Genomic DNA, 15,510 nt, shown 5'->3' with positions numbered 1-15,510 from the left:
TGTGTGTGTGACAGTGGGTGTAATTTGCTGTCACCTTCCCAAACAGCTCATTTCTCTCTGTGGCTATCTCTAATACATCTCAATGACCAACACTGGCAGGCTGTTTCTCTGCAGATTGGGATTTACTTTCACTTAAGTTATTCTGCAATCGGGCTGCTGCTCTCCCTTGGGGCACAGCATTTAGTTAATATGATTAGATTGAAACCATTTAGCTTTTACAACTAAGCTGAACACTGATTAGTCATTAATGTAAATGTGTGTGCTTATGCGTGTGTGTGTGTGTGTGTGTGTGTGTGTGTGTGTGTGTGTGTGTGTGTGTGTGTGTGTGTGTGTGTGAGAGAGAGAGAGAGAGAGTGCATGTGTGTAAATAAAACACTATCACCATAATTTACCGAAATAAACTAAATGTGTTGAACTAGATTACCGGTAATCTACACTTTTTACTGACCACAAATTAAGAAAAGTAGAGATTGGAAAAAGCTACAAACAAAAAAATCAGATAGTTGGAATAAAGAAAATAGCCGCTAGATCTGAAACATGGCCAGCCCTCTCTGACAGAGAGTGGGACCCATGCAAGCTCTTGCTTGGGGTCCAGGTCGTCTGTCCTCTCCTGAACTCCCCACAATGGGTGAAACATGACCAGCTTCTTTCATAGAGGGTTGGAACCAGGCTTTCACAGAGAGTGGGACCAGGCTTACACAGAGAGTGAGATTTCAGCCTTTGCTTTCACAGAGAGTGAGGACCAGGCTTACACAGAGAGTGAGATTTCAGGCTTGGCTTTCACAGAGAGTGGGGCCCAGGTCATCTGTCCTCTTCTGTACTCCCCGCGATGGGTGAAACATGACCAGCCCTCTCTCACAGAGAGTGGGACCCAGGCTCTCACACACAGAGAGTCAGAGTGGGATCCAGGCTCTCACACACAGAGGGTGGGACCCAGGCTCTCACACACAGAGAGTGGGATCCAGGTCGTCTGTCCTCCCCCGGACTCCCCATGACGCGAGCAGCATGGGACAGGGGTGCACCAGAGGCCACGTGCCGTTCTAAAACCCGACTAGTCCGCTGTGTCAAAGTCACCCACACACAGAGACAAAAGTCTCCTCTCCATGGCAACACACAGAGGTTTTACAAAAATAAACAAAAGAGGCAAGCAAGCGAGCGAGGGAGCGAGTGAGGGAGCATATTGACTCAGACATAAATATCCCATCAGTGAGCGGATACTGCCTGCGAGTGTACCTCCCATCATCAGCCACTTCAAAAGGCCACATCTCACCCTTTCATACAGTATGAGGCTATGTTGGCGTCACAACAAATGATGCTGGGCGATTTCAGGGAGGATTTCTCCTGCACGGACGCAAGATAAATCTCACTGAAATGTGCATTGATTAATTATGAGAAATAAGCAATTACAACCATTCATTACACTGCTTCTCTCCATTAAAATTCAGTTATTTATTGGGGGGAAATTGTGTGCATTAGTGGTGGATCAATACTAAATTGAGACAGTATTACGACCAGCACGGACACCTTGATTGTAATTCCTGGAGCTAATAACAGATCCTACTACAGAGTCAATACTAAAAGGGTTCGTACAATAGTAAGACTGTAACAACATTGAAACAAAACACTATATTACAATCCAGAGACATGAGTGCATCTCATGCTAGATAGCTTGAGCATGCAAACTGGCTAGCGAGCCATTTCAACTTCAATGAATGCTCATTTCAGATATGCACTGTTAATTACAGTAATAGCATATTACAAGAGTCAAATTAGGAACAGAGAGATAACATCACTTAAGTGACCTACAATATGGTGAAAATATAAATATATAAGGACTTGCATAATTTGTGTGAATCACATTACACAACATACAACTGCTCATGTGTAGGCAGAACTGATAAAAAAAAAATATATATAACACTTGAATTAATATGTACAAATAAGGTAAACGTTAAAATGATTTGTTGCAAAGTCACTCGAATTACATTGCAATATTTGAAGAAGAATCTAAAACAATGAACTTTTGTACTTGATGGCTGGAAGGTTCTTGGATTTGCGGATCAAAGGCCTGAGAGTGTGCCAGTATTTCCCAGTCAGAAGTCCACAGAGACACATCAAGCATGGCTGCATATGGCCCTTTAATATTTCATGAAACTGGTACCAATAGGGGATATTTACATTCGAGTTATTTCTATGAAACTGTCCATCATTCATTAATAAATGCGAACAGAAAATACCCTGAGAGCAAAGGGAAGTTGTAATAGTCAAGATATTAAGGACCGACTTTGATGAAGAATGTTTTATGGACAATGGGATAGGTAGATGTGTTCTTGGGTTTTCAGAGCTTCTGTCAGATCTTTCATGCGTCACTGACCCTTGGGAGATTGGAATTCCCACCAAACATTCTATTAAGGGCTTCTGGAAGCAGAATGTGAATTACATCTGTGCGTAGTCCTGGAACTCTCCTCCTTCTGGGGTCTTGCAATCAAAGGCACGGGGAACAACTTCAGAAAAGAAAAAAATCTACCAAGCTGCCTTTTCATGCAAACCAATTTGAATTTCTAATCTTGAAGGCAAAGATGGTTGGTGAGGGAGGGAGCAGGGGAGAAAGAGGGAAGGAGAGAAGCCTTCATTCTATATACTGATGTCATTAACATGGGGTGAGGGGATGGCAAATAAATTAAAGCAGAAAAAATTGCTTCCATTTTATGTAGGTCACAGAAAGCTACCTGTGTGTGTGTGTGTGTGTGTGTGTGTGTGTGTGTGTGTGTGTGTGTGTGTGTGTGTGAGTGATATATCTGGTGAGTAAGACTTAAATCACAGTATGACCAATATTGCTATACACTCGTGTGAGCAAGTCACTGTCAACTTCCTGCATCTATAAGGTTGACTATTTCAAAAACATAAAATCATAGAAATGTAAGTTCTTCCAGCACATTGGCTACAGTTCAAATTTACGGACATGTCAACCTGTGGAAAAGGTGTGTGTGTGTGTTTATGTGAGATATGGCATACACATATAACCCAAGTCTCTTGTTAATATATCTGAGTCATTATCACTTCTGAGAAACCAGCAGGTGACTTAAATCAACAATCAGTCCAATACACATGCCTGATATGTGCATGCGACATTAAAAGTACATGTTTTAATCTGTTAATCTTGATTAATTTGGCTGGTATTTTTTATTCAGAGCGATTTATAGATGTCAATGAATTGCAAGGCCAGGCTTCCTTGAACAACTCAGGGTTAAGTAGCTTGGTCAACGACACACCGGTGGCAGCAAAGAATCAAACTCACTACTTTTCAGACTACAGCACGCACAGCCAGCTCCTTAGCCTCTATCATTTTAAGAACACTGGCCCATGTTTTAAGGGGAATATGCCATTTTGACATGTTGATGAATAAGAGAATGACATGAAATATGCCCTGAACTGCGTCAACAGAGGTGCTAGTGCAACGTATAACAATACATCTATTTTATTATGTCCTGTCTTTACAGTAAATAGATATGACAACCTATATTGTGTGTGTGTGTCTGTGTGTGTGTGTGTCTGTGTGTCTGTGTGTCTGTGTGCGTGTGCGTGTGCGTGTGCGTGTGCGTGTGCGTGTGCGTGTGCGTGTCTGTGTGTTGGGGCAGAAAATTGTATAAGCAACAGAGAAGGACTACAAAGGGGAAAGAAGAGTAAGAACTGAAGCTGAGAGTAATTGGTGATGATTGATAAAGTTCCACATTTACTGCTGCTTGTTGCTTGAGAAATTCCCAGGATTTTTGCTGTCAGTAAGGAACAACCTTGATGACTCAGTCTTTCCTTAATGATATATAGACCAATGGTGGTCGCTCTGCTTGAGGTTAACGAGAGAGAGAGAGAGAGAGAGAGAGAGAGAGAGAGAGAGAGAGAGAGAGAAGGAGATGGCAAAAAGGAAAAGACACAAGGACTACTTGAAATTTGGTGACAGTAAAATATAGAAGTCGTGGTTGTTGCCATGGATACATGCATTTTTTTTTTAATTATTTCTTTCATTCTCTGAAGGACTCTTTCTGACCCAGTTCAGCACAAGAAGCTGCCAAACCTAAGAGGTCTGAGCACTTCTCCTAGTGCTCCAAGAGTGAAGTAACCCAGCATGGAGAGTCAGTAGGACATAAACTGTGGTGCAGCTTGACTGACCGAGAAAGATGATGGCTCCATTGCCATAGGCTCAACTCAAGGGGAGTAGAACATCTTCGAACATGTATGCCCTAAATATTCGTCAATATTCTGGCCAATATTGGGGAAAGCTCTCCCCTATTTTTTGAGTCTAATGTTAACATACTGACAGCTACTTTGAGTTTGTTGGCTAGTGTCGCAAGTTGGTTGATGTCTGAGGCCTTTAACTAGCGCTGCCAACCCTCATTAGCAATAAATAAACTCAGCACTCAAGAGCCTGAGACACTGGAATGAATTTTGTTCCTCGACTTCAAACACTGGCAAAGACGTCTTAGCTCTCCCATCTGCCCTGTAACAAGGGGAGATTGAGGTTTGAGCTGGCATTGGTTCTGTACACAGGCGTCACTGTGGCACTGCTTCTAATGACGTTCCCCATATGAGAAAGTTCCGTGTGCAAGTGATGAGCAAGCGTTTTGCTACACTGGAGTCGCCACTGGAGTTTTATTGGGTGCAGCCTCAATATCTTTATATGAATATCTGCGAGGAATGCAACCAAATTTGGCTGTTTTAGGTGTATGTTGTTTGTGTTCATGCCTGAGGACATTAGAAATTATATTCTGTGTTTGTTTGTGTGGCTGCCTTGGTTATTTATCTATTTCTCCATTATCCTTAGTCAGCCAGCTCAATTGTTCAGACTTTTTATGGGGACCAAAACCTTCCATCTTAAACCATTTATTACAGAAGTATAACAATTATACTATAGCTGCCACTACACTAAAAGTGAACCATTTTCTCGTTGGAGAAGATGTTCTTTTAAGGTAGGGTTTAGGACAATACAATTCGTTTTGTTCATTTTGGTAAACAATCAAAGAACAATCATAGAACTCACGACAGAGTCCTCTCGAACCGCCCACCAGTTGAACCGATGATCTCTCCCAGCGTACAGAACGTCTGACCCAGGAAGTCCTGAGGAACGGACCCACACCGGAAGAAGACACAGTCAGAAAACGAATAAAAAAACAACAACAACAACAACAACAACAACAACATGGCTGCCAATGTAAAATGGAATCTCAGAAATGTGGCATGAGTGTGTGCATTCCAAATAAGACTATAAATCAGGCACCAAAACAACTCAGCAAAATCAATTAATTTAATTATGTTGGAGATCTGTATTGATATTGTAATTTGGGTGACAACACTTCCAAGATAAAGACCGTACTACTAGAATGACCTCAAGAATGAGTCTGATTTGTTTTAATTAAACACTAATATAAATGTAAATTCAACATTTCTGGAGAGACATTGAAAATGAACTAAAATACATAAAAGGAGAGGGGTGACATACTGCCCTACATAATTGTACTGATGTTAGAACATCAAGAACATGTATTCAACACAAAATAGAGTACACAGTACTAACCTTCTGCATATCCACAAGTGTATGGCAATAAGGACATAAAAAGTGTTATATTATAATCTGAAATGAAATGATATGGCAGAAAAGAATCCTTAATTTGCATTCATCTTACAACAGTTGCAGTCACAATTTCCACAGAGAAAAAATACAGCTGACAAACAAGTGCATCCTTACATGTTTTGAGAGGTTTGAACTTCTTGTATCCACATTGTACCTGCAAGATTGAGAAGAGAAGAAATTAGTTCTTGAAAATCACACACCAACTTTGAGACTAACTGAGACACACAGAAACCAACATTCTTCACATTGTATTAGTCAAATCAAGTCTTTGCTGAAATCAGATTAACTGATTAACATTAAACTTACACTGAAATTGTTTGACCCCACAAAACACATCAGTCCCAAATAAATAGGTCACATGCAGAATCATTCAAATGCACCCAGTGATTCTCCAACAGGGAAAATCTCACATTTTGATTTATGATGCTTCTAATAATTTCTATTGCTGTTATTTACTGTTAAAAGCTTTATCTGAGCCCTTCTCCATTTTCCTCTCAAAGACTATATTTATGTGCGTGAACACACTAAATGAATATAGTCTATTCTCAGTTAAAAAAAAAAAAAAATAATAAAAAAAACATATAGCCTCAGTAGTTCTACAGTATACTGTACTACCCTAGCATGAAGGCTTACTAGCCTGGGAATACCCATACGAACGGCAAATGTGGGATTAAAACACGGGCACGCAAATACAATCGCAATGAACGTGTATTTCTTTGGATTGAGTAATCAACTGCGTTTAATATCTTAGTTTACAAGATTGCTGCACTTCTGAAACAATTTAGTAAGAGTTTAATGCACCAGTTTAAGTTTAATTTCACTACTAGGTTGGAAGTCGTAAGTCAATGAACCTTTGCCAGACCCACTCTCATTCTCAATTGAGAAGGGTCTGGTATCAACAAGGCTAAAGGCTTTCCGTTTCCTTGGTGAAACTGATAATATAAGTGAAAGAATGAAAATAGCTTTCTCCATCTACAATTCATGGGTAATAAAACACATGCCTAATGTGTGGTATTATGGATTCAAAAATAGATTTTCTGTTCTTACGTTATGGCAGAAAGGTTTGTTATGATTATAAATATGAAACATTAAATATTACTGTCAAAGCTCTGTGCATAAAACTGTTATTGCACCTGGCACACAAGGATCTGGTTAAAGTTTACCAGACCATTTGCCACAAATTCAGACAAAATATCAAAAAGAAATCACAAATAATATCCAACAATAAGCAGGACATAGGTTCACCACAACAAGCAACAGATTCAATCTTGAAGGCAGAAGAGGGGTTTTCTGTGCACTAAAACAATAATACCACATGATAATTCACTGAGGGTTGACTGTTGTATGTTCCAATAATGGGCTACCCAAACATCCTCCAGGGTATGTATCATTGTTGAGTTATGTCCATACTCTAAATAGATGCAACTGTTATTCCTGGACACGTATAAAATGATGTATGAATATTTTAGTGTCCTTATAGATGGATAAAGGCACACTCCTGTCTTTTACTGCCAAACCCCGACCACACACATGCACATCAGATTACATGCGTTTCCCACCCCGTTTGTAAAGAATAGTAACATACTTGCACCTTCTCGCTAAATAAAAGAGGTTTTAATCCTTAATTTACTAAAAAAACATGACTGACTTGCTGCCTCCTACAGTCTGTATAAATGTTACTGGATGCAACGACTGTGCACTTTTCAAATACCTCAGAGCATGTTGACCTTTAGTTATTGCTTCTGCCTCTCTTTGCATGTGAGAAACGGATTCTCCTTTAGGCACATAAGCACCTAAGGCACCTGTCTGCCTTATTTAAATGCACCCAGGCAGCCTCTCGGTCTTTCTTGTGGGAACTGACATAATATAAAACAGGATTTAGTTCATGACAAGTTTTATTTAGCAGTCATCTGGAATAGATAGAGATAACCTGGTCAGGTAAACTTCTGAGGTTCTTGAACTCGCATAGTATACAGATATTTTTTTGGTGTGCTTCATGTTGTGCAACTGCTTTAAATCAACTTTGAACTGGGTCCTCAAAAGAGTGCTGCCTGGTCGAACTGATAAGACCTCGGGCTGGCAATTCTCCCCACAGGGACAGAGAGGCTATGTAAATAAGACTGCGGTGTTCTAAAAGGTGAAATCCCGTGGAGGTCAGGAAGACAGAGATTCAGAGGACGGATAGAGAGGAGTGTGAAAGGGGGCACAGACTATGGAGGCCTGGGGGAAGCCTGAGCAATAGACCTCATGTTACAGATAAATAGTTGTTAATAATTGAAACGGTTTACCATAGAGCCATAGTTAGATTTATGCTAATTTAAGCTCATTTGAATATAAGGTTGTGGATGTCTTTCATAAATAGCAAAATTATGCAGCTAAGACTGCAACTAATTTTAGCCGTTTACTTGGTTCTGCAATTCGAAAAAGCCCTATTTGTATTACTTCAACTGAAAGCAGAATCATGTTCCTATCTCTGCAAACAGTTTGAGAACCATTGGAATTCCAGGTGCCTCTCGGCTCCCTTCACATCCTCTGTTTATTTGATGGACAGGTAAAGGCTCCACGAGGCCGAGGGAGACCAGGGGGAGCGGGTTTGATGACAGCCCCATGGGGGAACCTGATGGATGGGTAGAATCCATGTTGCTTCTCTGTCACAGTGGTAGTTCTACAGGTTCCCTGTTTGTGTGCTGATGAAAACGTACTGTAAGACCAAAAGTAAGACTGTATGGCTACACACACATACAGTATATGCTCTCAATTAAAAATGTGTATCCCTTCCAAAGAACTCATTTGGGTGAATCTCATGAAGCCTGACGAACTGACATCAAAATATTATCTACCTCATTTGATTGATTTTTTAATTTAAGTGACTGAATAGAATGTGAACTTTTATTTTCTGATAAAAGTATTATAGTAAAACAATTTAATATAACTTTATTTCAATGTCATGGTAGCAAGATCCAGAATAATTCTCATTACCGATATATATATATATGTATAAAAATATATATATATTTTTTTTTTCATTTACACAAATAAATACATTAAATGAACAGTACTGCACATCAGAATGTATATTTTATATATTTTAAATTCCATTTTAAATGAATTAACTCTGATTACCGAAATACAATGTGTATTGTAGAGTTCAATTTTTCAAATAATCTCTTTGTTATAGATATATTTTGAACAAAACCCATTCGTGGGGCACAGTTAAGGAACATATTATAACAGAATGAAGAATTTTTTGTCTCTGAGAAATAACATCTTTACAATATCTATGCATTTTTATGCATTACGGTAATGAAAAGTCTGTTACGGAGGATGAGAATTTATGTTACGGTAATGAGAATGATTTCATTTTACCAAATGAATTTCAGATACACACAGGAGAGGTGTTAAATTGCTAGTGTCACAGGAAGGGGATTTACCAGAGTGGCCAGTCAACCAATCACTTTTACCATCCAAAAAATCACCAACAAAGCAATCTTTGTAGGAAAAAACATCACCAAAAAAGTAGCTTTCGAGAGCATTTGGGCACCAACAACTACCACTCTGGAAACACAGCAGCAAGATTTAACACATCTCAGAGTCAATTCAGGTTGCTATGAGGGCCTCAGTCATGGCCACTGACTTCCTTTTTCAGCTCCTTTCAGTGACCATATTTGAATACTAAAATCTAACAGAAGTGTTGTGGTCGACTTACAAAGCCTCAAACACCTATCTTCACTGTGTGTGCTTGTCAGCCACCTTCCCTTACCTCTGATACCAGTTCTGCATACTTTAACTTTCAAAGGCTTTCTCCATCACATCATCAAAAGAGAATAGTTAGCGCAATAGAGTAGACAATGTGCTTACTCTCCAAAAAAGCAGTCACTGGTCTCAAAGCAGTCACATCCCTGACCCATATGTCTCTCCAATTGCAGTGGCATCCATGGCCCTAGCTCTCTCAGTTGATCTTCTTCTCCACATCATGCCAGTTCATCCATTTTCCTTGTTTTGCTTGAGGCATTGCTGTTGAACGTCTAGTTTGCTCCTCTTGTTCTCAAAACAAGCTGGTTACCATCTGTCTCTTCTCCTGTGCTGTAGACTTTCAGTACCCCACACTTTCCAACTGGTACCAAGACCAAACTCTTTTCTTCTTTTCTGCTCCTGCCCAACAACATTGTACCACCTGCCTAAATTCGTCATGTTTTTCACAATAGACGGAATCACCTCGCCATCAATATACAACTTTTCGTGGTAATAAGAAATTGGAGTAACGGTAATGAGATGTCCTTGACTAAGTTGGCAAATAACACAAAATGCTAGCAAGCTATGTAACCTTAACCTTTACAAAATATTAAAGTCTTATATTGTCTTTATCATCATAAAATATCATTTCAAATATTTTTTAAAAGCATTGAGTATCGCAGCATATCGGTAATGATAATCAACAGTGTAACAGAATAAAGATTCTATAACATTTACACAAATATCATGATGTGAGAGAAGAGAGAACAACTGAACTTGATTCTAATTTAAACCTTTTGTCCCAAGTGATGCATCATGGGTCTGCTTGTTAATTTAATGGAACAGTGTACTTTTTATAGGCAGGCAAGTTGCATTACGGTAATGAGGAACATTTAGTGTGGACACAATGTTTTTACAATAAATGTAACCTTTCCTTTTCCAAAATATCATAAATATAAATATTAACCATAAATACAGACATTTTTACACAACTTTGCATAATCTTCTTCAATTTATGTAAAAAGGATTTTTCATGAAATTAAAACAAACAATAGAATAATGGATCCGGACACATTGCGGTAATGAGAATTCACTGTGATTTTTGGTTAAATTGCTATGAAATAGTGTTATAATGATAGTAAAAAACATCTGTCCCTATAGTATTCTTTACTGTCTTTGTAGAAAATATCATAGTTACTATTAATAAAATATTGTTTTCGGAAAATAGAACCTGGACATGTTAACCACAGCTTCATGAGAATCACCCATTTAGAGGAATACAGAAACAATGTCACGGTCTTCAAAGTTACACAGAAGTCAACAGGCTCTTTCACATTTTATTGGATTTCCCGACTTTAAAATCTCTCTAAATCTCTCCAAATCTCCTCATATATTTTGCTCTTTCCCTCTCTCTCTTTTTCTCTCCCTCTCTCTCATTCACTCAATTTATATTGGTCTCACCGCAACAAATGAGCAATACTCCGGCTCGAGTCGTTTCATAATAAAATTACTTCACAGCGTGATAGGTCTGGGTACCGCAGAAGAATGAGATTTAGCAATAAACTCCCCCAAACTCTAACGCGCTTCATTTGCATCCCAAAGTGACAAAAGCACTGACAGCGTTTCAGCGCTCACGGTATCTCAACAACAAAACAGCCCCCTATTAAAACATAAGCCACAGAGCCAGTCTATGAAGAAAAAGGTGATGCACCATTTCCATTCAAAGAGCTTTTTTAACAGCCACAACAAAAAAATACATATCCTTCTCTCTCTCTCTCTCTCTGTCTAAATTAGAGTACTGTGGGGTGCAGTTCGAATAGCTAGTAATTCGATCAATACAAAAACCCTGTGATCACAAACCCAAACCAAACTCATAGTTACATGTGCAGTTTATGTATAAACATGGGCTGGTGTCCATGCCTCTCTGTAGCTGGGGCTTGCTAAGCGAGGTCCTCCCTCTCTCACTCTGTTCTAAGGAGGAGGAGCACGGGCTTCTCACCCCGAACAGATGGAGACACGGGCACAAATCCGCTCCCCTCTCCTCTCCTCTTCTATATAATTGAGCTTTTTCTGGCATTGATATCCTGCCTCTTCATCTGAACTATGAATCCTCTTTTGATTTGACCTTTACTGGGAACAACTCCAAACACACACATGCAGTACACACACACACACACACACACACACACACACACACACACACACACACAAAGACTACTGCAAAAACCTTTTCCTGAAGGAACAGAGTGTAATCAATGACCATAAATGGCAAGGGCATGCTTTACTGCACTGAAGTTGTACCACTATTTGAAAAATTGTAAAGCCTTGACTCAAAGTGTTTTATTCTGTCTTCAACAGATATTACATAACATGTAATATAGCACCCCTGGAATAAGAACAAAAAGCTCTATAATGGTCTTAACTGCCATCATAATTGCTGTCTATGCAGTGCTGTTTTTTCCTCTTAACTTTACAAGAACCACACTTACTCTTCTTAGCTAATTGCCTTGACCTCATAGAGAAAAAGTCAGAGTTGATGTCAGCTGAAACTCAGAAAGGACTTTTTTAAATACCTCTAGAGAAAGAGAAGTAATCATCTGAGACTCAAGAAAGGCTTCGTATTGATCTCTGAGGTAAGATCCCCATCTCAGCAAAGAGATTTCCTCTGCTACAGATACAGAGCCTGAATCCATCAAATGTTCCACATCAACCCAGGCACTGGGCACATCAACCCAGGATCTTGCCAAGATTACAACCACTCACAGCAAACTGCAAAGCTGATCTGTGAAATTTAGAAAGACTCGGCAAAGTTGCACCCATGGGTTCCACCCAACCTTGAATACCCTCGGTGACATTATACCATAACAGAGTCTAAATCTGAATTGTTCCTCAACGGCCAAATATGTTGCACACACAAGCAATCTGGATTTAGCAGTTGGTAATCTACTGTGTATAATATACACAATACTGTCTATAGACAATATAGACAGTTTACTGTAAAATAGTTACAGTATGCTGTAAAATATATAAACAGTGCACTATGATATGTATTATCTACAGACAGGGCATTTTATATGACTGGGAAAAACCATGCCAGGCTGCAGGCTGATCTACCACATCCAATACCGTTCAACCTCTTCATATTAATCTCAGCACATCAAACATTATGGCACTGAACACAATCAGCTATCAGCAAACCCATGTCATGCTTTTCTGCACCGGCCATGTTTTCGTTGCTGTCGGGAAGAGGCTAGAAATGCTAGCTGGCAGCTCAGCACAATCTTCCGTCTCACTAATATCCATGGACTCAACTCTCAATACTGTAGATTTCCACCATGAACATACATCTGAGAGATCACTGCAGTCCCAAGGGACAAGGCTTACTGGGGGGGAACCAATCTATATTTATACCGCACTGGAAACGCAATAGGAACCCCCACTTGGGTGTTGTTGAAAATAAAATACAGCGAAAGATCTCAGAGAGCCACTGGAATATCAATGAGGAGTGATGAATGGACAGGCGATTCAAGGTCAGTGCCTACGTGCAAAATGATGCCGAATGGACAAATGGATCCCTATTACTTAAGGTTTGCGCAACCCCTTACTGATCAAAAGAAGGTCAAGGACTGAGCAATTATTACATGTGTTACAACTATCAACTATATAGTACTACCTGCACAGCCATCACACTCATCACAGCCTCTAATTATGTGTAAAAAAAAAACATAAGTAGAAAGTAAAAAATTAAAAACCTGAAGTCTGTAAGACTTCAAAGATGATGTAAGGGTTCTTTAGGGAACTAAGAGATCACTGGCCATCGAATAATCATTGGTTACGATTACCATTTTAGACACTTATAGGGCCCTATTTTCACGACGCAAAACCTGGTGCAAAGCGGATTATCATCCCAACACAGTTTTACACTCGAGTTTTGCGCCATGCACTTCACTTTTATGAAGCTTGGCGCCCAGGGGTGTGGCAATTAATGATCTAAGGTGGGGTCTGGTGCATTATCTAAAAATCACTACCATCTAAAAAGCATTAAGGCACTAACCAAGAAAAACCTGGTCTATAGCGAATGACGCATATGAAGCCAGCAGCTGTTCAGGTGGGCTCATAGAATTGGAACTGTATATGAAATGTTGCGCTGAGCCTGGATTTGAACCAACAATCCTTGGGGTCAGAGCTCACTCCCCTAACCACTGTGCTACCACATTTCTTGTAGGTCTACATTACAAACTGACGGTTTATATGCGTTTTTTTTTACTCGGTAATGAACTGCAAGAACTGACCGTGTGAAAGGCCCAATTGATCCTTTTCCAAGTTTACACTGAATAAGGAGAGGTAAATAGGCCTATTATTTAGAAAGAAGTAGCTATTGCACTGGTAAATAGATCATATAAATTCCCATTGAGAGACGGTATACATGGATTTCTATGGAACGTCACGAAAACATGCGTGCGCAACCATGAGGCAGAAAGCACCATAGAACAGCATAGAGCAATGCAAAAGTAGCCTGGGTGTTCCCATGCTGCCTTGCGCGCGATTTGATTCACACTGCTAAGGCAGCCTGGAGACCATGGAGCAAATTTTCGCCTGAGATAGGGAACCAATCACAGAACAGGGGGGAAAGCAAGACGATGATGAGCTATGCACAGACGCATTTGATAGACATCCGTGGCACCCAATAAACGGATCTGGGCATTTTTTTCAAATACGAGAAAATTAATGTTTGGTTCCCAGACCACGTCTCATTGAGAAGTGGTGGCGCTAGCCAGGCTAATGCAAAAGAGCAAAAGAATAAAATGAGTTTTTGTGCTGAAAACTGCAACAATTCGACATCACGATGGTTAGAGAATGTTAAATATGTTCAATATCCAGAATGCATGTCTTCGCCAAAAATGACAAAAATATTAATAAAATATTAATAATCCAAATGAACGTCAAACTTTGAAATATAGTCTGAAATGAGATGTTATTATCATTGAGACAACAGGGGTATACAAAAAAATCCGATTGTAGCTTACAACAGCCGATTGCAATTCTTGATTTCGCTTGCAAACTGACGGTTTTATGCGTTTACTAAACAAAGATTATGAAATTTAACACCACTTTTCCATCAAAAAGCTTGTTGTAAAAGGCATAACTTGTTAGATTTAAGAACTAGGTTCGCTAGCTCTGTGTGTTATGAGCAAATAATCTTTGGTTATGAGTCCCAAAGAACAACACTGCCATCTACTGGATTAGAAAGTGTCAGCAGGCTTCTTGTGGATCTGGGTGGCTTCTCTGCGCAAAGTTTGTCTCAAAAATACGTGATCCACAAATGCGAAAACGAAAACTGTGTGTGCTGGTGATCCACAAATGCAAAATTAGATTTCACAAAGGCAATTTTCAGTTTTACAAATGCCATTTCATTTACAAATACACATCTACAACCAATTTACAAGTTACAAATATGATTTTTTTATTTGTGGATGTCAAATCACGAATGCAAGTCAAGAAATATTTGTGGATGTCGCCATCTACTGGATTGCGATTTCTGTGTGCCGGTGAATTAAAGTAGGCCTATTTACGTGTGGATTTGTGTGACTTTCATGTAAAGAACGTCTCAAAAACACGTAACTTTGGAAAGCGAAGAATGCGTGTGCTGGTGATCCACAAATGCAGAATCACATTTCACAAATGAAATTTTCGGTTTTACAAATGGCATTTTATTTACAAATGCACATCTATATTTGTAAAAATCAATATACGAGTTACAAATATGATTTTTTTTATTTGTAGATATCAAAAAACACATGCAAATCAAGAAATATTTGTGGATCCCCCTCTGCGCATATACAAATATTATTGAGACAAATTTAGCTCCATATTGCATGGGTTGTTCTCCCCTCCCAAGAAGAGTTAATTGGTTGGGTCCATATAGCCCGTTTTTTCTAAAAAAAAAATCTCAGTTACCAGCCGGGCCGGCCCTAAGCGTCAGGGAGGATGGGTGGTAGAAAGAGGCCATGAGGGACTGAAAAGGCCAGGTAAAAAATACGAAAAGTATTGGAGGAAAATGCTGCCAAATATGCCAAGCTTCCAGCTTTTGTTTTGAAGAAGACATAAGTGGCAACTGTTAAAGAGAGATAGCCTTATATTATAGCGGCATA

At 39.4% G+C, this 15,510-nt stretch overlaps 1 protein-coding gene across 1 annotated transcript in view; it reads right to left on the bottom strand.

Annotated features, from left to right (window-relative positions):
* Window positions 1–15,510, bottom strand: part of LOC121706784 (copine-9-like) — a 104,677-nt gene that overhangs the window by 68,186 nt on the left and 20,981 nt on the right. Inside the window, 3 exon segments of the mRNA XM_042088799.1 lie at window positions 5,036–5,112; window positions 5,570–5,572; window positions 5,741–5,780. Of these exon segments, the coding sequence (XP_041944733.1) occupies window positions 5,036–5,112; window positions 5,570–5,572; window positions 5,741–5,780 (120 nt within the window).

Source organism: Alosa sapidissima, chromosome 4, assembly GCF_018492685.1.
Source record: "Alosa sapidissima isolate fAloSap1 chromosome 4, fAloSap1.pri, whole genome shotgun sequence".
Taxonomy (NCBI): Eukaryota; Metazoa; Chordata; class Actinopteri; order Clupeiformes; family Clupeidae; genus Alosa; species Alosa sapidissima.
The sequence above is the reverse complement of the archived record's forward strand: the minus strand, read 5'-3'. Positions and strand labels throughout refer to the sequence as shown.